This window comes from Olea europaea, chromosome 15 (assembly GCF_002742605.1).
Source record: "Olea europaea var. sylvestris chromosome 15, O_europaea_v1, whole genome shotgun sequence".
Classification (NCBI taxonomy): domain Eukaryota; kingdom Viridiplantae; phylum Streptophyta; class Magnoliopsida; order Lamiales; family Oleaceae; genus Olea; species Olea europaea.
This window is the reverse complement of record NC_036251.1, coordinates 9,290,607-9,314,190: the sequence shown is the minus strand read 5'-3', so window position 1 is coordinate 9,314,190 and position 23,584 is coordinate 9,290,607. Positions and strand designations below refer to the sequence as shown.

The window sequence follows — 23,584 nt, the reverse complement described above, 5'->3', positions numbered from 1 at the left end:
ACCTACCGTATTTGCATCTTACCGTATTTGCGAACCTACCATATTTGTTGTTTATTGTATTGCAGTCTACCATATTTACAGCTTACCGTATTTGCAACTTACTATATATGCATATACCGAATTTGCATATGCTAACCAAAAGTCTATCCAAAATCCAAACTTTTGTATGGATTCACCAAATAAATTCACTATTTGGAATTCACATTTATACAAACGACATAATAATGTCACATTCCATATCCGCTTTTGTATTTATTCCAATGAAAATTTGCGATTCTTTAAGGAATTTACCATCAAATAAAATTGCCATAAGCCAATTCATGCTTTCCAATCAAAAGCCACCACAAAGTATTTTCATTGCATTTAAAGTGAAAATCATATTATTCCAATTTCTGGATTCAACATGCAAAGATACCCAAAACAGTTAAAGAAATTATAATAAAATTCCTTAGACAATTTATGGCACAAGTTCTTTTAATATAGGCACACCATTTGGATTAAGATCACCAGCAAATAGGACTTAGCAAATGAAACTACCAAATCAACAAATTAAATAGCGTTTGGTCAAAACAGATTTCATTCATTAGCCATATCATTCAATCACAATAACCTTATCTACCATTGAATTATACAAATCCATATAAAACATGCCTGTTATTTTGTATTAGCATTATAACAGTTGGATACTTTAAATTGAGGCAATTACAAAATTTACAAGGAGACATCAAAATGTATTCCCAACACATGTAATAAAGGACCCATTCATGCTATTGACAGTGATGGACGTTTCAAATGTACATGCACAACCCTATTCATTAAAATGACGGCATCGACCCATGAACATTAACCAATATTAATTTGGATGAATAAACAATTATGCACAATCTTAAATGTTCAGAGTATGACCAAAGTCACCAGTTCAGTTGTCAATGTATGCATTTAATATATATTCTTTGGTACCACTCAACCATGACAACAATTGGAAAAGATATACATTAGTGCATGAGATTGTTATTTTCTTCAACAAAACACATGCATTAATTACACAATAGGAAAAGACACACACTAGTGCATGAGATTGTTATTTTCTTCAACAAAACACATGCATTAATTACACAATAGCAGTTGGCAACTAGGCAATTGGCTGAACATACAAATTCTTTCCAATCAGAACATATTCAATATTATTTTGACGGAAAGAAAGCATCATATAAAATGTACAAGATACCACTAAATTCACAATTTGTCATCTTAAGCACGTACAAAACCGTTCCATTGTGAAATCGAGGAGGTTATTGAAACTTAAAAGCAAATAAACACACTATTCCATAATAATTCAGCAAGGTATTCTAGTGTTCACAAACTGATTCTTACCCAAATTAATTATGGTTTAAAATTTTGGTGTAGTCATATATATGTATATATATGTATATATATGTACATATATATATATGTACATATATATATATGTACATATATATGTACACATATATATATATGTATATATATATATATATATGTATATATGTACATATATATATATATATGTACACATATATATATGTGTATATATATATGTACACATATATATATGTGTATATATATATGTACACATATATATATGTGTATATATATATGTACACATATATATATGTGTATATATATATGTACACTCCAAATGGCTTCGACCAGTGAACTCGAACGGAGTTCTCTCTCTATTATAACCATGATTTTGATGTAAAATGAAATCACTTCTATAAAATGTTTTATGCAACATGACATGAAAGAATAATTTATATGATCAAAATAAATGTCCAAATGGTCCTATATTTAGGAGTTGAAGGGTGGTAGGTAAAGGGACACACCCCAAATTTTAATTTTCTTCAAATAGGACTGAATTTCTCATTTATATGCAAATTGGTCCTCAAGTTCCTTGGTAAGTTCAAACTAGCAACGCAACTTCCATTTCGACTCCAAGACAGATACTGAGCTCAATTCCAACCCCAACTCTTGCTTCAGCATTAAACCATGATAACTCTCCATCTTCACCTTCCGAATACTCCATTCCTAGATATAGGTTGCAATAATCTTCTTCCGGTTTGTAATTTTGGTAATGTTCTGCCTGCAGAATGAATTAAGGACAAATAGCATGATGCATAATGCAAAATAAAAAGGGAAACTCTTGAACGATGTAAACTGATCCGATGTGAACTTGCATCAGATTAATGTTACATGTTGCATTGGAGTAGAAAATGCGATTTCTTGGAATAGAAAAAGGAAAAAATTATCAATAAAATGTTTTGTTTGAAAAACTTATAGATACCATTGGCCCCGTATCTACATAGTTGTATCAATGGAAAGTGGAAAAGAAAAGCTAAGCATACTGGGCATATCAAGCTCCAAATTCAAAAGAAAATGAGTTAACATAATGCTCGACAGGACAATTTATTTATTTATAGAAATATTCATTCTCCGATGCTCTATAAACAATTGTATATTTAGCTCAAGTTCTCGAACATGCAATAAATCGAAGATTAGCACATAAAAGAAGCCTTTCATACAAGTGAATGAATCAATTCACACCATTTTCTATCATCTATGTAAGATCCTGTTGAAATAAATATAATACGAAAAAAAAGTAATGTACTGTAATGTTCTTGTACTTTAAAATATGTGCTGGCCAGGCCTCATACCATCTGAACAGTCAAGGATAAGTTTTATTTTCCAATCAAAATTTCCCAGATAAGAAATTTTTGAATGCCTACCTGCATTGCAAGCCCAGATGAAACTTCTTAGTTTCCAATGGCCTCTTATTTGGTATCGATTCAAGCATTCGTTTCCTTGTTTGCTTCCTCCTATGACAAAGTTGCACGATTTTCTCAACATAATCGGACTACCCAATAAACAATCAGCAACATAGACTTCAATACTAGGGGAAGATGATGACTTCAAGCCAGTGTTTTGATTTCTTTACAAAAATCTCAAGCCTGCGAGTATATCGAATTCACAAGCCATGCTCCATATTTGTCCTTGATTTATCGATTTTCCAATAAACCCATTGCAATGACACAATTCTAGTAGTCCAAACAATACGAGAACATCCTTATGGAAAACTTCGAATTTCACATTGTCCGTCATTCTAATTCTATCGGTACTAATAAATGTAACATCTTTGGATTTCTTATCTTCCCTATCTTGTTTAAGAAGGGTTGATACACCATCCGAATATATGCTAGTTCTCACACCATTAAAATCTAGAGGGGTATTATGATTCAATGGAACATGGTTTAATGTAAGATGCTGAGGAGTCGAATCATCATCAATCACATTCTAATGTATAAGTGTTAAATCAAGCTAAAGTAGAGATGCTTTCATGCCTGGCTGGTAAGAGGAGTGCCTATTTTTCGCCATTCCATTTTCTTTCAAATCTTCATCAGAATTCTCCATATTTATCATTGAAATCAACATTTCCTCTTTATTGAAGTCCATTTGATATTGGATAGCATGGATGGCCGCTTACGATGATGAGCAAAGTGAGGCGTTACACACCTGCGCTGGATCGTCAGCCCCCATGAGCGCTCTATGACTACACTAGACCGTCGACCCCCATGAGCGCTCTATGACTAAGCTAGACCATTGACTCCCACGAGTGCTCTATCTATACGCTAGACGGTCGACTCCCATGAGCGCTCTACGTCTACGCCTGACCATCGGCCAACATGAGATTGCCTAAGCAGTCAATTCAACACTTAACTAAAAAATCATTGATGAATTGATGAGATTCACGTAACGGCTATCACGGGTACAACCAATTGACAGGAAGTTGAAAATACCCCATTTAGAACGTGGTATAGTGGAAAACGCTACGTCGGACACGTGGCACCGTAATCACCTAGCACTCACCTAGCTTCAGGCACCTATAAACACATCCAAGACAAAATAGGTATCTCTCAGAGACAAAACTTTATCTATTCGAATTCCATCTTTCTTTTTCCTAACACCGTACACTGATTCTCATGCCGAAGGTAAAATGGAGAAGAAAGCCCCACCCTCATTTTCAGGTAACACTCGTTCAATGGAGTGGCAGGAGTGCCTTGCACCACTAGGTGGACATGGAGGTATTGTTTCATGATTATTGGGCTGGACATTGTCGGTCAATAGTCGATCGGCCCTGGTCGGCCGTCGACTGACGGTCTCCTCCTCTAACGCGTCGGAGGACACACTTATCCTCTCATTTTTGCTCTCATCAAAAGATGAAGTGATGATAGTTTTATACATGATAAAAAAGAGAGGGAAAAGATAGACAAATTCAAAACAAGAGATTGGAATAATGGAAGGGAGATAAATTAGCTCAATTGGAAGAGTACTTAGAAGATGGAGAGGAGGAAAATTGAATTGAGAGAGTGGCTCCACCCCTTTTTATAGACCAAATTTTTGGGGAAAATTTTTTCTTCAAAACCAAGCCCATTGATTGTATACAGTAGTTTGGTTGCTCGGCTTGACTTGAATTGCTCGACTCACTTATATGGAACCAATTATTTGCAAAAGATGTTTACAAAATTTTGAGAGAACGAAGATACTACCCCTTACCGAAAAACATCAACAAATGGTAGAGGCTAGTGATATTGGATCGCATAGATAGCCGCCTAAGATGATGAGCAAAGTGAGGCGTTACACGCCTGCGCTGGATCATTAGCCACCAAGAGTACTCTACGTCTACGCTAGATCGTCAATCCCCAAGAGTGCTCTGCGTCTACGCTAGACCATCAATCTTCACTAGCGCTCTAACTCTACGCTAGACTATTGACCCCATGAGCGCTCTATGACTATGCTATACCATCAACCCTTAGGAGCGCTCTACTTCTACGCTAAATTGTCGACCCCATGAGTGGTCTACATCTATGCCATACCATCGACTCTTACGAGCGCTCTACTTCTAGCTAGATTGTCGACCCCATGAGTGGTCTACGTATATGCCAGTTTGTTGGCCAGCATGAGATTACCTACACGATCAATCCAACACTTAGCCATAAAATTATTGATGAATTGATGAGATTCACGTAATGGCTATCACAAGTATAAAAAAAATGACGGGAAATTGAAGATCTTTCACTCAGAATGTGGGGATAGTGGAAAAGGCTACTTGGGATACGTGGCACCATAACCACCCAACACTCACCTGGCTTCAGGCACCTATAAATACACCCAAGGTGAAACATGTATCTCTCGGAGAAAAACTTAAGCTATTCGAATTCCATCTTTGTTTTTCCTAACACTGATTCTCACACGGAAGGTAAAATGAGAGAGGAAGCCCTACCGTCATTTTTTAGGTAACACTCATTCAACGGAGTGGTAGGAATGCCTTACACCACTAGGTGGACACAGAGATACTATTTCATGACTACTTTACCATTGGGTCTCAATTGAGGATAAATCCCATAAAAGCAAGACACAAATCAGTCAAGATAATCTATATTAATGGTTTCACACATTTAATAAATAATTTTCCACTAAAAAAAATTTAACTCCACAAGAAGGGAACAGAGATAACCATTTACAGATGAGGTGAAGGATGATATACATGAAAGAAAAAAAATTTGAAAGAGATGAGTAGAATAAGAAAAATTGGAAGTGCTTATGCGAATTGGTGAAATCATTAGAATCAAGGAGTAACAAAATCGGTGAATTTGGAGCAAAAAATAGACAACAAATTAAATACAAAAGCAGAGAAAATTACTAGCAATTTGTGGGTTTTGCAAACAAAGTAGTAACCTTGAAGAAAAGTTTCTAGATATACTATGTTTCTTGAATATGATTCAAACATAAAAAAGGTCATTATTGCACCCCAAAAGTAATGATCAAATGTCAGAAGAGAGATGAAAACAAATTACAAAAAAATTCTGAGCACCAACTATTACAGTATATCTTATCCAGCAACGTCACAAAGATAAAACTCTCCCTCCCCCATCCATATATATGCATAATGTATGAACATGTAATATGAATCAAGGCACGTCAACAACCAAGACAACTCAAGCGTCAAGTCACGGGAAGGATTCGTTGATCATCGAAGGTGGACCGATGACGCGATCAAGAGCAAAACAAGTGAAACAAGCGATGGGATTGCTCATTCAAGAAACTATTGATGGAACCATGTTCGGGACTCAAAATGGGACAAGTTTCGTGCTCGGGTCGAAGGCCGAAACTAAATGGATCAATGCTTTACAAGCAGCCGAAGAAGAGAGTGGACCGTATAACCATGCGACAGCACGGTGCGATTGCACGACATGATGCCGAGAATTCAATGACCGAAATTTTATTACCATGTGGTAGCACGAGTTATAACCATGTGATAGCATGGTTGATTTCTGGGCGCGATTTTCCTTTTTTCCGCGTTTTTCCTTATTTTACTAGAATTTCATTCTTAATCAAACTCCTACCATATTGGACGAATATTTTAGGGATTTTGTTAGATTATTAAAATTATATTTCCTTTTGACTTCTATTCGAGGATTAGTATAAATAGGAGAATATTTTTCATTGTAAGGACTTTTGACTTTTTGCTTGAATAATATTATAGAGAGAGAATTTGTTCTTTCAATTTCTTGTTCTTCTTGAACAATCTTGGAACTTATCAAGATTCAATTTCTTGTGGCCTTCTAAACAATCAGATTATGGGTTCTTTTAATTGTAATCAAGGGATTTTAGGTTCTTCGCTAATCTAGGGTTTCTTGGTTCAATTCTTGGGGTTCAAGATCCAAAATCGGGTTAGTATTGGCGTTCTTGGGTTCCGCATCAATCTCGTTGTGGGTTTTGTTGTTTCCATTGCTACGGGGTTCACATCAGTTGGTGTCAGAGTTTTGGCTCCAATTTAATCAGGTTATATCCTTTGTTTTCTAATTTTTTCAATTCCTTGTGTTCTTGTGTCCAGAAGGTTTTCTTGATTCTTTGATCCAAAAGTTTCATAAAAAATCTTCAAAATTCGTTTCTGGGCTCAATTTTCGCCCAAATCAGTTTTCGTTTTCTTTGTTGGTTTTGTTATTGATTTTCGGATCTGAAAAAAATTACTGTTCATCCGTACGGTAAAAAAAATAAAATTGTTAAATATTATTGATCCGTCAAATACCAACTTTTATTATTCAATATCGTTTCTAAATTACTTGGACATCATTCCATTCAAGTCAAGTTTTAAAAGTTTTCTTTGAGTCCTTTGTTACAATTATTGAGTCCCATTCAGTTTGGGGAATTCTCCACGAATTGATTGAGTTCATTGATTTTTTCTCGAAGAAATTGTTGAAAGAACTGAGTGGTAAAAGGCAGAGAGGTGAACTTAATAGGGGTAAAAGCCCTTGTGTGTTTCTGAGTGACTTTTGGTGAGGCAGTAAAATAAAATTTTTAGTGTTAGGATGTCAAAAAGGACAGAATCAAACTCAAGCCAACAAGGCAATAATAACAATGCATCAGAGGATTGAGAGGGCGTTTGGAGATGTGAGAGATAGGTTGGAGAAGCAGGAGGCTTGGATGAATAGATTAGATACATCAGTGGCTAATCTTAGTCGGGGGCATCGAGTGGATGTATCCAATATCAGAGGACCGGATAGATGTGAGCCTAGGAGGGAAAGGCGAGAGGAGTATGGATATGGGAATGACATGGGCGAAGATGAATTTTATGGTGTTGAGATGGGAAGGATGAGGAATAGAGGCGATAGGTTCGACAGACGGGGTCGTAATGATCGCGGGGAGGAGTTGGATGGAAACTTGAAAAATATAAAAATGACAGTTCCTTCATTCAAAGGAAGGAGTGATCTCGAGGCATACCTGGAGTGGGAAAGGAAGGTTGAAATGATCTTCGAGTGTTATAACTACTTGGAGGAGAAAAAGGTGAAGTTAGCAGTTTTGGAGTTCAGTGACTATGCAATTTCTTGGTGGGATCAAGTGATTACTTCACAACGTAGGAGTGGGGGAAGACCAATCAGCACTTGGGAGAAATTGAAGTCATTGATGAGAAAGAGGTTTGTTCCTAGCCACTATTACCGAGAGATCTATCAAAAACTGCAAGGTCTATATCAAGGGTCGAAAAGTGTAGAGGACTATCATATGGAGATGGAAATACTCATGATTAGGGCCAATGTGGTGGAGGATCGAGAGGCTACCATGGCACGATTCTTGAATGGGTTGAATAGGGAAATTGCCAATGTAGTGGAGTTGTAACATTATGTGGAGTTGGAAGACATGTTGCATGTGGCTATGAAGGTAGAGAGACAACTGAAGAGAAAAGGGGTAGCTAGGCAGCCGTTAAGAACTTCAAGTGTTAATCCATCTTGGAAGCCAGGGTGGAGCAACAACAACAAAAGTGATAAAGTTGTACCTAAAGGTAGGAATGAGAGGCAGAAAGGGAAATAAGAAAGTGCTAGCAAAACAACACCCAAAACAGATTCACAACCATCAAGGAATCGAGACATCAAGTGTTTCAGATGCTTAGGGTAAGGGCACATTGCTTCTCAATGCCCAAATAAACGGGCAATAGTGTTGTTGGATAATGGAGAGGTGGTGAGTGAAAGTGAAGGAGAGTTTGAGGACATGCCTGCATTGGAGGACGTTGAAGAAGAAGAAAAATTGGAGTTTGCTGTTGGGGAATCGTTGGTGTCAAGGAGGGCTCTTAACACTCAAGTCAAAGTGGATGATTCGAATCAGTAACGAGAAAATATATTCCACACGTTGTTACGTCAACGATAAGGTATGTAGTATGATTATTGATGGTGGGAGTTGCACGAATGTAGCTAGCACAACTTTAGTTGAGAAATTAGGACTAGCATTGTTAAGACACCCTAGGCCTTATAAGTTGCAATGGTTGAATGAAATTGGGGAAGTTAGGGTGAATAAAAGAGTTTTAATTAATTTCTCAATTGGGAGTTATAGTGACAAAGTAGTATGTGATGTGATGCCTATGCATACGGGTCATATCTTGTTAGGAAGACCATGGCAATATGATAAAAGGGTCACACATGATGGATATAGGAATCGTTATAGCTTTGTCAAGGATGGGAAGACTATTACTCTTGCGCCATTAACATCGGCACAAGTGTAGGGAGATCAAATCAAGCTGAAAAGTGATGAAGACGAGAGAATAAAAGAGGCAATAGTGAAACCATCAATAAGAGAGAAAATAGTGAGGTGGCTGAGAGTGGAGAAAAGAGAGAGAAGCCACATGAGCGGAGAGAAAAGGAGTCAGTTGAGAGGAGAGAAAAAGAGCCAGCTGAGTGGAGAGAAAAGCCAAAGGTCAACTTCTATGCAAAAGAGAGTGAGTTAAAAAAAGCTATGAGCGATAATAGACAAATGATATTGTTAGTGTACAAGGAGTCCCCCCTCAATTTTGAGGATTCTAACACATCCCTCCCTAGTTTGGTTAAGTCTTTATTGCAGGAGTTCGACGACGTGTTCCTGAGGAGATGCTAAGTGGATTGCCACCAATCAGAGGCATCGAGCACCAGATTGACTTTGTACCCGGAGCTGTCATACCGAATCGACCAGCTTATCGAAGCAATCCCAAGGAGACGAAGGAGCTTCAAAAGCAAGTGGAGGAGTTTGTGAGCAAAGGTTATGTCAGGGAGAGCATGAGTCCATGTGCTGTATCTGTTTTGCCGGTGCCTAAGAAGGACGGGACTTGGAGAATGTGCGTGGATTGCCGAGCTATCAACAATATCACGGTAAAGTATCGTCACCCAAAACCTAGGCTAGATGATATGTTTGATGAGTTGCATGGTGCTTGCATTTTTAGTAAGATTGATATTAAGAGTGGGTATCATCAAATTCGCATGCGGGAGGGTGATGAATGGAAAACGGCGTTTAAGACTAAGTATGGACTGTATGAATGGTTAGTTATGCCCTTTGGACTCACTAATGCACCGAGCACTTTTATGCATTTAATGAACCATGTTTTGTGTGCTTTTATTGGGAAATTTGTTGTAGTTTATTTTGATGACATCTTAATCTATAGTAAAAACCTAGATAAGCATTTAGAACATTTAAATTGTGTGCTTGTTGTGTTGCGAAAGGAACAACTGTATGCTAATTTCAATAAGTGCACATTATGCATGGATAGAGTTGTTTTCCTAGGATTTTTGGTTAGTGCTAACGGGGTGGAAGTCGATGAAGAAAAGATAAAAGCTATAAAAGAATTGCCAACACCTAAGACTATAATTGAAGTTAGGAGTTTTCATGGATTGGCTAGTTTTTATAGGCGATTTGTAAGAGATTTTAGCACCATCACCACACCGTTGACTGAAATAGTAAAGAAGAGTGTAGGTTTTCATTGGAGAGAATCTCAGGAAATTTCATTTAACACAATTAAGAATAAGCTATGTAAAGCACTTGTTTTGGCATTGCCAAATTTTGATAAAACATTCGAGGTTGAGTGTGATGCATCAGGAATAGGTATTGGAGCAGTGTTAATGCAGGAAAGGAGACCTATTGCTTACTTTAGCGAAAAGTTGAGTGGGGCAGCATTGAATTATCCAACATATGACAAGGAGCAGTATTCACTTATTCGAGCATTGGAGACTTGGCAGCACTACTTATGGCCAAAGGAATTTGTGATACACACCGATCATGAATCTTTAAAGCATTTGTGAGGTTAAGGTAAGTTGAACAAAAGACATGCGAGATGGATAAAGTTTATCGAGACATTTCCCTACGTCATCAAGTACAAACAAGGTAACGAAAATATAGTTACTGATGCGTTGTCTCGAAGGTACGTGCTTTTAAATTCATTAAGTACTAAATTACTTGGTTTCGAACATATTGAGAGGGTATGTATGAATCTGATTGTGATTTTTCTAGTATTTATGCTTCATGTAACAAAGGTGCATGTGATAAATTCTATAGGCATGAAGGATATTTGTTTAGGGAAGACAAGTTGTGCATTCCTAATTGTTCTTTGCATGAATTATTGGTAAGGAAAGCACATGGGAGTGGTTTAATGGGACACTTCGGGGTTCAAAAGACTTTAGACATGTTAGGGGAACATTTTTATTGGCCTAAAATGCAACATGACGTAGAACAAATATGTGGGAAGTGCATAACTTGTAAAAAGGCTAAGTCTAAGGTTCAACCCCATGGTTTGTATACTCCTTTGTCTGTACCTAGTGAACCTTGGGTAGATATATCTATGGACTTTGTGTTAGGTTTGCCTAGGAAAAAAAGGGGTCGGGATTCAATATTTGTAGTGGTTGGTTTAGTAAGATGACACACTTCATACCATGTCATAAAACTGATGATGCTACTAATATTGTAGACTTATTCTTTAGGGAAATAGTACGTTTACATGGAGTACCTAAAAGTATAGTGACTGATAGGGACATGAAGTTTTTGAGTCATTTTTGGCGTGTTCTGTGGAGTAAGTTAGGAACTAAGTTATTATTTTCTACAACATGTTACCCACAAACAGATGGACAAACTGAGGTAGTTAATTGAACTAGGACTCTACTACTTAGGACAGTGATCAATAAAAATTTGAAATCATGGGAAGAGTGTTTACCGTTTATAGAGTTTGCATATAATCGAGCTACACATTCTACTACTTCGTTTTCTCCTTTTGAAATTGTTTATGGTTTTAATCCACTAACACCTATGGATTTAATGCCTTTGCCTGTGCATGAATGAGGTAGCTTGGATGGGAAACAAAAAGCCGAGATGATGAAAACACTCCATGAAAAGGTCAGGATGCAGATCGAAGAGAAAGGAAAGTTGATTGCATCAAAAGCAAATAAAGGAAGAAGATGCGTTACATTTGAGCCTTGAGATTGGGTCTGGGTGCATTTCAGAAAAGAGCGTTTTCTAGAATAGAGGAAGTCAAAATTGTAACCACGAGGCGATGGACCGTTTCAAATCATCGAGAGGATCAATGACAATGCATACAAAGTGGATTTACCAGGTGAGTACAATGTTTCGGCTACTTTTAATGTATATGATCTTTTTCTTTTCGATGCAGGTTCAAATTCGAGGATGAATGCTTTCGAAGAAGGAGGGGATGATATGAATCAAGGCGCGTCAACAACCAAGACAACTCAAGTGTCAAGTCACGGGAAGGATCCGTTGATCGTCGAAGGTGGACCGATGACGCGATCGAGAGCAAAACAAGTGAAACAAGCGATGGGATTGCTCGTTCAAGAAACTATTGATGGAACCATGTTCGGGACTCAAAATAGGACAAGTTTCGTGTTCGGGTCGAAGGCCGAAACTAAATGGATCAATGCGTTACAAGCAGTAGAAGAAGAGAGTGGGCAGTATAACCATGCGACAGCACGGTACGACTGCACGACATGAGGCCGAGAATTCAATGGCTGAAATTTTATTACCATGCGGCAGCACAAGTTATAACGATGCGACAACATGGTTGATTTTTGGGCGCGATTTTCCTTTTTTCCGCGTTTTTCCTTATTTTACTAGAATTTCATTCTTAATCAAACTCCTACCATATTGAACGAATATTTTAGGGATTTTGTTAGATTATTAAAATTATATTTCCTTTTGACTTCTATTCGAGGATTAGTATAAATAGGAGAATATTTTTCATTGTAAGGACTTTTGTCTTTTTGCTCGAATAATATTATAGAGAGAGAATTTGTTCTTTCAATTTCTTGTTCTTCTTGAACAATCTTGGAACTTATCAAGATTCAATTTCTTGTGGCATTCTAAACGATCGGATTGTGGGTTCTTTTAATTGTAATAAAGGGATTTTAGGTTCTTCGCTAATCTAGGGTTTCTTGGTTCAATTCTAGGGGTTCAAGTTCCAAAACCGGGTTAGTATTGGTGTTCTTGGGTTCCGCATCAATCTCGTTATAGGTTTTGTAGTTTCCATTGCTACGGGGTTCGCATCAACATGTTATGCTTGTTTGTCTTACAAATATTTATATCTTTATGTGGGACAAAACACAAAAACACCAAACTTGAAACACATATGCTAATTGAGCGATTTATTGTTTTGAACTTAATTAGTCATATTGAAAATTCGATGATCATAATTAAATATCTCAAGTTTATTAAAAGGAAGAACATAACATACTTTTATCATAAATTTGCTTTGTGTGTTTTACGGTCTTCATCCGTTTGTTATTGCTCTCATTATTGTCATAAGAAGAGACTCGGGCTCAATTCTTAACATCTCGAGTAAAACTCCTTACCTACATGGCTATTAACCTAGGATCTTTGTTGATCTTGAAAGGATAGAAAAAAGAGCAAATCCTTGTATTCTGTTACAAGTATACCTACATTCCTCTACGTTAGAAAAATAGCAGGGTGGCATATGATAGGATAGTTTTGGCTTAGCATGATTAGAAGACGCAGGGTAAAGTTTATCTTCTTTCCCAAATAATAGAGATTCCGAAGCATGTAAAGTGACATGCTTTCTTTCCAAATCATTTACAATCTTATACATAATTATTAAACTCGAATAGGACTAGCTGATTTGACCAGAAAACATATGACCTGGATAGTTAACCTGTCTAGTTTCATTATTAGCGCCAAGATCAAAATTAGATCAATCAAGAACTGATCAAGCCACTTAGTTTATTGAACATCGGATTGACCTAGTTGATTTATTTTTAAAATTTGTTTGAAAATCTTGGGATCAAGGTTTCAATTCCCATCTTGCGCTAAAGCAAGAGTGCAACTGTTTCTTGATATGATGTACATTAATTATCTATATTATGAAATAAATGGTAAAAAAGTAGTGACCAAGTGAGGGCAATCTTCAACATTTTGAGTGCCAAAACTGAGATATTGCTGCAACAATTTGTTGGAGAAATTCACTGAATTGGAGTAGAGATCACAAAATATGAACCGGAAACGCCAATAACAAGATAATCTCGAACTTGTATCAATAAATGGCTTGAACACATATCATTGTCCTCAAACGATATTTGCCCCTTCTCCTATGAATTTGTGATGTTTCGAAGATTGCTGGAAAATGCTTTACAGGATTATAACAAGCATTGCAAGGATTTAAACACCAAAGCACAAGTGCAAATCCTAGAAAACTTGAAGAACACAAAGAATGAATATGCATATGGCTTTTAAAGACTTTGATCTTTGATTTTGGAAGTAATATGGAACCTTGATATTTTGTAATGTGTTTGCCTTCAACATGGATCCAATATATATGGGCATACACTACATTCACGAAATGGTACCAAACTTTAAGCCAGAAGTCACCAATTTTGAATTTATAACGGGAGAAAATGGCCTCCAATGGCCAAATAATTGCACCATGTGATCGCATGGTACAATCCCCATGCGGTCACATGGACCTTTTTTTATTGTTGTTGTTGGTTTTGAACAACATTATCACATCAATCTCCCACTTTTTCAAAATTAAGAAGTCTCATATTCATAATATACGATACTCATGCATAAGGATTAGATATCTTTCGATTTGAATCTAACCATAGTGTAACTCAAACAAAGTATAGTTAGAATCAAAGGTAGCGTGTAGCTTTGAACCAGTTATTCCATATGACAATACCGATAAGAACACACACACGAGTACCAAGTGTCCTCAAGTTCCTCATAACTCGCTTAGCACTTTTATGGTCTTGCGCTTATCCTTTTCAACAATCTTTGAAGAGAGAAACTCCAACTTTCTATTAAGGCGACGCCACCTTGAAGATTGTATAGGTGAAGTTCTTCTAGTACATTTGTTACCTTTAGAGGTACTTGTGTTTTAGCATTGAACTTCATTAAGAGCTTATAGCTCATCCCTCATTTCAGTAACAACCAACATTAATTTAATTAGGATAGGATTATTGCAGATTTTTTAAATAACGCTACAACTATTCACATATCGAATGACTTGTTGTTACCCTTTGAACCCGTAAATTACCTTTTGAGTAATGACACATAGGGTTGCCGTCATTGGTGAACTTTTTTAGTTAAGGAGTTTCAACTCCATCCTACTCGAAGTAGATGCTACTAAATCTCTATTTAGAGGTTTAGTCAAATGATCTGCCAAATTCTCAATTGACCTTACATAATTTAGGGAAATTATTTCATCCTTCATTAGCTTCCTTATATAGTCATGTCTAGGACTCATGTGTCTAGACTTTCCGTTGTATACCTCATTGTATGCTTTTGCTAACATGGTTTAACTATCACACATGATAGGTATTGAAGAAATATTCTTCGATCCCAAAAGTATCTCATAAAAGAGATCTTTAAGTCACTTAGCTTCTTTTTCGGTATCTAATAGGGCTACAAATTCTGATTCCATAGTCGAGTATGTTATGCATGTTTGTTTCTTTGATTTCCAAGAAATAGCACCTCTTCCTAGAGTGAACACCCAACCTGAGATGGATTTACTTTCACCCGTGTTAGATATCCAACTAGCATCGGTAAATCCTTCCAATATTGCCGAGAATTTAGTATATGTAGGCCTAAGTTTTGGTTTTCTTTAAGTATCCAAGAACTCTCCCAATGGGCCTCCAATGATTTTTACTCGAATTGCTAGTAAACCTGCTAAGTTTACTTATAGCATAGGCTATGTCCAGTCTTATGCATTGAACTGTATACATAAGACTTCCAACAGCACTAGCATATTCCAATTGAGCAATCACCCTTCCATCATTCTTTACAAGTTTTGAACTTAGATCAACCAGGGTACTGTATTCTTTTATGTTCAAGTATTTGAACTTGTTTATCACATTCTCAATATAATGTGATTGACTTAGATGATAATCCCCACTAGTCTTTGTGACTTTGATACCTAAAATGGTATCCAGTTGACCAAGATCTTTCATCTTAAATGTGAAAGATAGAAACCTCTTTGTTTATTCTGTACCGTCCATGTGATTACTCATAATTAACATGTGATCAATATATAAACATATAAATGTCACATAATTATGATACACTTTAGAATATAAACATCTATCTACGCTATTATGTTTAAATCCAAATGATGTTATAGCTAAGTCAAACTTCTCATGCCATTTCTTAGGTGCCTGCTTCAAACCATATAAAGATTTTACTAACTTACGTACCTTATGTTCATTTCTAGGTAGAACGAACCCTTCGAGTTGCTCCATATAGACCTCTTCATCGAGATCCCCATTTAAGAATGCCGTCTTGACATCCATTTGATGAACATGCAAGTCATTTATTTAGGCCAATGCGAATAATATCCTAATCAATGTTATTCTTGCTATCGGTGCATAGGCGTCAAAATAGTCGATTCCTTTTTTTTTGTCGAATCCTTTAGCTACTAATCTAGCTTTGAAAGTATTTAGAGAGCCATCAACATTATATTTCCTCCTAAATACCCATTTACATCCAATAGGTTTGGATCCCGATAGTAGATCGACAAGTTCCCAAGTTTTATTAGATATTATCGGATCCATTTCATCTTTATCTGCATCTTTCCAAAAAATGCTATCACAAGAAGCCATAGCTTTTTATAGGTTTTAGGGTCGATTTTCACTTGTAGAATAAAAGAAATTGTTCTTACAACATTCAACTCATTTCCTTCTAATAATTAAAAGGAGATAAGTTGAGAATCAATTTCATCCGGTCCCAAAGACTTCTCAACTCGAGTTCTTTTGCTTCTTCGTGGTTCACTAGACTGATCAACATCATTAGAAAACATTTCATCACATGTTCCATTTGAGCTAGGGATATTTTCAATATTTTCCTTTAATTCATTATCCGATGATAACAAATCTTCAAAGAGCTCTACATCACTTGATTCGATAATCACATTGGTCTCCAAGTTAAGCAATCTATAAGATTTGCTATTATTAGCATATCCAACAAAAACACATTTAATGCCTCTTGGACCTCATTTGGTCCTATTAAGATTTATGTTCTTATAATAAGCAAGACACCCCCACACTTTGAAGCATCTAATGTTCGTTTTTCTTCCTTTCCATAATTCATAGGGAAAAACCTTTGTATATTTAGAAGAAATCCTATTAAGTATCCTACATGCATTTAATAAAAAGCTTCACCCCATAAATTAAATGGTAATTTAGCATAAATAAACATGGTATTAATCATTTCTACTAAGGTTCTATTCTTCCTTTCAGCCAAACCATTTTGTTCGGGTGTCTTAGGTACAGAACATTGGTGAATTATGCCATGTTGTTCACAATATAAATTAAATTCACCAAAGAAGTATTCACCACCTCTATCACTCCTTAAGGTCTTTATTTTCTTATTTAAGTTATTTTCAACTTCAATTTTATAAGTTTTAAACAAATCAAATGCTTCATATTTATGTTTCATTATATAAACATAGGTATATCTTGAGTAATCATCAATAAATGTTATGAAATATCTATTTCCACATCTTGTTAGCATGCCATTCAATTCACATATATCGGAATGGATTAATTCTAATATGCTAGAAGTCCTCTTAACGCTTCGATAAGGCTTTTTAACCATTTTGCTTCTACACATGTTTTGCATTTAATGGCATCATTTTCATCATATAAAATTAAGTTACAACTTCTCATGCGTTTCATGGTACTTTTACCTAAGTGACCTAATCTAGCATGCCGTAAAGAAAATAAATCAATCATGTAAGCAAAATCAACTTTATTTATTTCATTGTCAATAGTACAAAGTTTGACCATTCCTTCACATGAATAGTCATTTCCAACAAATTTCCCATTAAGTGACAATACAAGTTTCTCGGACTCAAAGATACTTTTAATGTTCAGTTTTCCCAAAAGATTTCCACTCACTAAGTTCCTATTCATATCCGAAACGTATAGTACATTTGTGAGAGTAACATTTTTCCTAGAAGTGAAAATAATTTCTACACTTCCTTCTCCAATTACTTTGGACCGCACCTCGTTACCCATTTGGATCTCTTGGTCTCCATCCACTTCATTGCATGTTTTGAACAAAGATTTATCATATGATACATGCACTGTGGCACAAGTATCATACCACCAGCTGGGAACCTTTGCTTTAATTGCATTTGTTTCGCTCACCATGGCCACAATCTTGTCTTGTTGGATGGAATTCACTTTACCCTCGGAGTTGTTGTGTTTTCGGTGTCTACAATCTTTTGCGTAGTGTTCAGATTTTCCACAAACAAAGCATCCTCCTTTTGTCTTCTTCATGAACTTATTAAGGTTACTTGAAGACTTCCTTTTGTTGGATTTTGTTGGCGGTTCGGAATTTTCTATAGCATTTACTTTGGAAGTACTCTCATGAGAATCACTTTTATTAGGTATTCTCAACTCTTCCTCAATCTGAAGATGTTTTTACAGTTGCTCCAAAGAATAATCTTGGGAACTATACATTATCTTCTGGTATCCTTTCCAAGTTTCGAAACGTTTGACAATTATAGCCCCCACTTGAAAGGTCTCTGGTATTTCAATTTTCACCGCCTTCAACTTATTGACAATTACTTGCATTTCATGTATTTGGGGAAGAAGGGGAATATTCTCTAAAAATTTAAAATCGAAGTACTTAGAAATTAAAAATTTCTTTGTACCTTCTTCTTCCGCTTTGTACTTATTTTCGAGCCCATCCCAAATTTCCTTTGCTGGAGTTGTGTTTGTATACAAGTCATACAAACGATCCGATAATGCGTTGAGGATGTGACCATGACATATTAACTCATCTTCTTGGCGCTTTTGTCTTTCATTTCTCACTACTTCGATTTCTCCATTTGTTGGTTCTTGTAGTGGCACCAACTCCAGATCTAGGATGTAGAAGATCTTTAGTGTAGTGAGAAAAAACTTCAATTTTTTCTTTCCATCGAGTGTAGTTCGTTCCATCGAACCGATCTAACCACACCAAGTCTTGATTTATGAGTTTGATTGTCACCAACGTTGTCTCGCTTTCCATTACAGAAATATCGTTTGAGATTGTAGTAGAAAATTCACTAGATTGGAGTAGAGATCACAAAATATGAACCGAAAACGCCAATAATAAGATAATCTCGAACTTGTATCAATGAATGGCTTGAACATGATATCGTTGTCCTCAAATGATATTTGCCCCTTCTTCTATGAATTTGAGATGCTTCGAAGGTTGTTGGCAAATGGTTTGTAGAATTATAACAAGCCTTGCAAGGATTTAAACACCAAGGCACAAGTGCAAATCCTAGAAAACTTGAAGAACACAAAGAATGAATATGAATATGGCTTTTAAAGACTTTGATCTTTGATTTTGGAAATAATATGGAACCTTGATATTTTGTAATGTGTTTGCCTTCAACATGGATCTAATATATATAGGCATACACCACATTCACGAAATGGTACCAAACTTTAAGCCAAAAGTCACCAATTTTAAATTTACAATGGGAGAAAACGGCGTCCAACGACCAAATAATTGCACCATGCGACTGTATGGTACAAACCCATGCGATCACATGGTTTGCCCATGCCGAGACCATTTGGTCTCGGCATTAGGCCATGTATCTTTTTTTTTTTTTTTTTTTTTTAATATTGTTGTTGGTTTTGAACAACATTATCACATCACAATTTCTGTGCATCTGTCGTGGAGAATGCAGATATAATTCTCAAGAACATTTCTTCATGCTCTGTACACTAGAAATGTCCATAGTTTCACTTTCTTTCCAACCAATCAACACCAGAATGTAATGTTCAACGAGCTTCATTCAAACCTATCACACGTTTTTATATAGCAAAACTGAAAACTGACCAACGATGAAGTGTCAAAAGCAAACTTGTCCGACAGCCAAAGTATGTTCATTTGTAACAGCATTTGCAATCTTGCTAGTACAAGTCAACACAAGGATAGGAAGCCTCGGAGCATATAGTTAAGAATTTAAGACTTGAAGAAAGATATTATTTTATTTATGATTTTATACACTTTTAAATTATATGGAAACACTACACTGCCTCACTATATCTCTCTTTCCCACTCCTTCTTCTTGTTGTCACTCTCTTCAAAAACATTTCACCATGCACCATCCCTTATTTTTAGAGGTACAAGTTGGTGGTGACAATTCTTTTACAAAAAAGTTGATAATTCTAGATAATTCCATTAATTGATTATAAGCTATTTTCCTAGAGAAATCTAGAATGGTGGTGGGCAATATTTTCAATGTATTCTCTAGATTTTTCTATGGTTAAGGAGGGATAATGAAGTTGGTAAAATCCTAGATGAATCTGAAAAATTCATTCTAAAGTCGGTGATGACTTTTTCAATTATCCTCTTCGGCACAAACTTTTCATGTTGACTAATTTCTTTTTCTTTACGACCAATTTTGCCTAAACAAATTTTGAAGTGCTTGGTTCTTCGTTTAACATATTTCCCACTTTGAATATATCGAGCTGTTCCATGCCTTCTTTTTCACCGATTTTTAGATTAGGATAATTGTTATTTGATTTTTCACGTTTGCCATACTTTCTTATTTGTGGTTGTAAATTTATACGTACCTCAATTTCTTCTTGACCTTGTCAATCCTCCGTACTATGTGTTACTCTAATAAACTCTTCGTTATTACGTCACATTTGTAAATCTTTAGTTTCTCCAGGGATTCATTGTGCTTCTATGATTTTCTCTTGCAATTTATCCTCCATTTTCTTTAAATCTAGCAGATCTATCCCTGCGGTGTCTGCGTGTCTTCGAACACTTCTTCTAATTCTAATAGGTCCCCTCTCTATGGAGTCCACCCTGAAGATTCTTTATGAAACATAATGTTCTCTTCTGAATCAATCCAATCATCTTCTCCTGAGTTATCAATCCAATCAGCTTCACAATTTATTTGCTCAGGCAAGACTTCCACTAACGTTGATTCATCCTTTATACTGGAATTTATTTTCTTTTCTTGTACATGTTCAGTTACTATTGCAGAAGTTTCAGCTTCCCATTCTTCTTTATTGTTATATTCCTCTTGCTTGTTGGAGGTTGCTTTATTGCCTTCTGCTTACTCTTTTTTAAACCAACAATATCTGGTAATATGGCCTCGTTTTCCACATATAAAGCACGAACTATTATTTCGTTGAAATCTCTTGGATAGCTGACCTCTTTTGTCGTGACCTTTTTTGGCTTTCCTTATCACAGAACTTTATTCATGTTTATTTTCTTTTAATTCTTTATTATTCTATTGACGGGGTCGACCTTTTCTTTTATAACTATATAGTGCTTCTTCATCTTCTTTCTTTATTGAGACCCCTAACATTTGCTTGTTAACGCTTCTTGGTTGACCAAAAAATTTTCAAGATTAACTAAAGAAGTTTACTTTGGCCAACCTTGTATTGCGGAAATAAAACTTCTAAATTCGGGTCTCAATCCATGTATAACTAATCTTCTCATTTGAGACTCTAAAATCTTACTTGAATAATCTAACTCTGAAATTTCACGACAAAGGGATTAAACTTTATTAAAATATTGACTTACCATTAATTTCCCTTGAGTAATCGAGAGTAGCTCAATTTCCAGCAATTGCAACCTCAAATCATTTTTCTTCGAGAGCAGTGAGGCTAAAGTGTCCCATGCTTCCTTTGGTGTAGTCATGTCTTTTATGTTTTCCAACAACTCTTCCTCGATTGTTGTCTTTAAAACAAACAAAGCCTTACATGCGTTAACTTTCCACTTCTTCAGAGCTTCGATCTCCTCTGGCGGTGTTACGTTGCTTCCGCCAAAAACTTCCTACAGGTCTTGCCCTTGGAGATATGACTCCATGTAAGTTTGCTATGTGGTATAATTCTGATTATCGAGCTTTCTTATTCCTCCTACCACTTGTAGGTCGTTTATCGTGACTTAATTTACCTTCTCGTAATCAAGCAAGTTTTAATAAAGTTTCATAATCTCACTTTGTGCACAATCTCAAGAAGCTCAAAAATCCTTTCCCGATTGCCTAGCTCTAGCTCTGATACTAAATCGAAGAATTTAAGACTTAAAGAAAGATATTATTTTATTTATAAAATCGATTTTACACACTTTTGATTATATGGAAACACTCCTCTCTAAAACACTATACTGCCCCACTATTTCTCTCTTTCCCACTTTGTCTTATTGCTCTCACTCTCTTCACACACATTTCACCATGCACTATCCCCTATTTATAGAGGTACAAGGTGGTGGTGACAATTTTTCTACATAAAATTTGATGATTCTAGATGAAGTGATCTAGAGAAGTTTTATTTTGGTCCAATTTCTTATTTTTGTTAATTTAGATATTTTAGGACTCTATTTTCTAGTTTTACTAGATTTCTTGGTTTTCTAGAATTTATTTCCTTTTAATATTATCCTAGGTTATTTAGTATAAATATGTTATTTTCTCATTATTGTAAAAGAGACTTTTTATGATGAATTAATGGAGAATTCGCTCAAGAAGCTTTTGCTTCAAATTATCTTGTTCTTCTTGAACATCGAACTTATCAAGAATTAATTGTTCTTGTGGCATTCAAAACAACGGGTGTGATTTCAATTAATTATTTATAATCAAAAGGTCGGCATGTCCATGTGACTGTGATGGTTGTTTGTTTTGTGATTATTGAGTCAGATCCACAATTTCGGGTGAAATTCATTGTGTTGCGTAATCAATAGGTCCTTTACAACGTCATTCTTGTTGGGTTGGTTGGTTCCAATATTATGGGTTGAGTCCAAAACCTTGTTCTTGGCTTTCTTGGGATCCGGTGCCAATATCTTATGGGTTCAATAGCGACCGTGCTAACCGGGTTCGCATCTAAGGCACCAAAATCAAGATTATACCCTTTTCTTTTTGTTTTGTTGAGTCTTTGTTTTTATTTTCCCACGTTATTTTAGTGTTCCTTGTGTCTTTTGTTGTTTAGAGTCTTTCATCTAGAAAAATCCCAAAAAAATATCAAAAGTTGTTTTTGGATTCAATTTGCATCCAAATCAACTTCCATTTGTTGTGTTAGTGTCGTAGTTAAATTCTCTATATCAAGAGTCTAAAGAAAAATGTTAACGATGCTATTCATCCGTACTGTCTACTGTTCATGGGATATTTTAAAAAACTTAAAATTTTTTAGAAAAAAAGAATTGCCGACTATTCCTTTGAATCAAATTCTATTTTTGTCGGGTCAAATTTCAATTCAAGAACCGATTTCTTGAATTTATAAAAGTTTTAATCAAAGTTGTTCAGTTCAAATTCTTTTTGAGTCCTTGTGTCACACAACCCAATTGGAATTCAATTCAAAATGTTTGGAAGGTTGTTTCAGCATTTGGAGAGATTGTTGGGGGATGTGGGAGACAGGATGGAGAGGATTGAAGGACGGTGTAGAAATTTGGTTGGAAATGGTGTTGATGGGAGATTGGGACATGAAAAGATGACAATTCCATAACTTAAGGGTAGGAACGATCCCAAGACATACTTGGCATGGGAAGAATGGGTAGAATTAGTATTTGATTGCCATGACTACTTCGAAAGAGAAAATTAAAGTTAGCTGTGAACACGTTTGTGGATTATGCAATTACTTGGTGGGATCAGTCGACAAAATCTTGGCGGAGGAACGAAGAGAGGCGTATTGAAACTTGGGATGAATTGAGGACTATAATGAGGAAGTGATATACGCCTAATTGTTTTTATAAGCAGGATTGGCATGAGCGGGAATTTAGAGAAGAGCCTAGAAGATACAGT

The 23,584-nt window shown here is 35.9% G+C and overlaps 1 protein-coding gene and 1 pseudogene across 1 annotated transcript in view; one reads left to right on the top strand and one right to left on the bottom strand.

The window, feature by feature from the left end:
• The window catches only part of LOC111411193, a 17,324-nt gene extending 13,751 nt beyond the window's left edge, over nt 1-3,573 (bottom strand). The window contains exons 1-3 of the mRNA XM_023041748.1: nt 3,550-3,573; nt 3,094-3,330; nt 1,949-2,122 (exon numbers count right to left, since the gene is read on the bottom strand). Of these exons, the coding sequence (XP_022897516.1) occupies nt 1,949-2,122; nt 3,094-3,330; nt 3,550-3,573 (435 nt within the window). The remainder of the gene's footprint in view (nt 1-1,948; nt 2,123-3,093; nt 3,331-3,549) is intronic.
• A 4,311-nt stretch (nt 3,574-7,884) lies between these two features.
• On the top strand, nt 7,885-12,180 carry LOC111410967 (annotated as a pseudogene).
• Nucleotides 12,181-23,584: the final 11,404 nt, after the last annotated feature.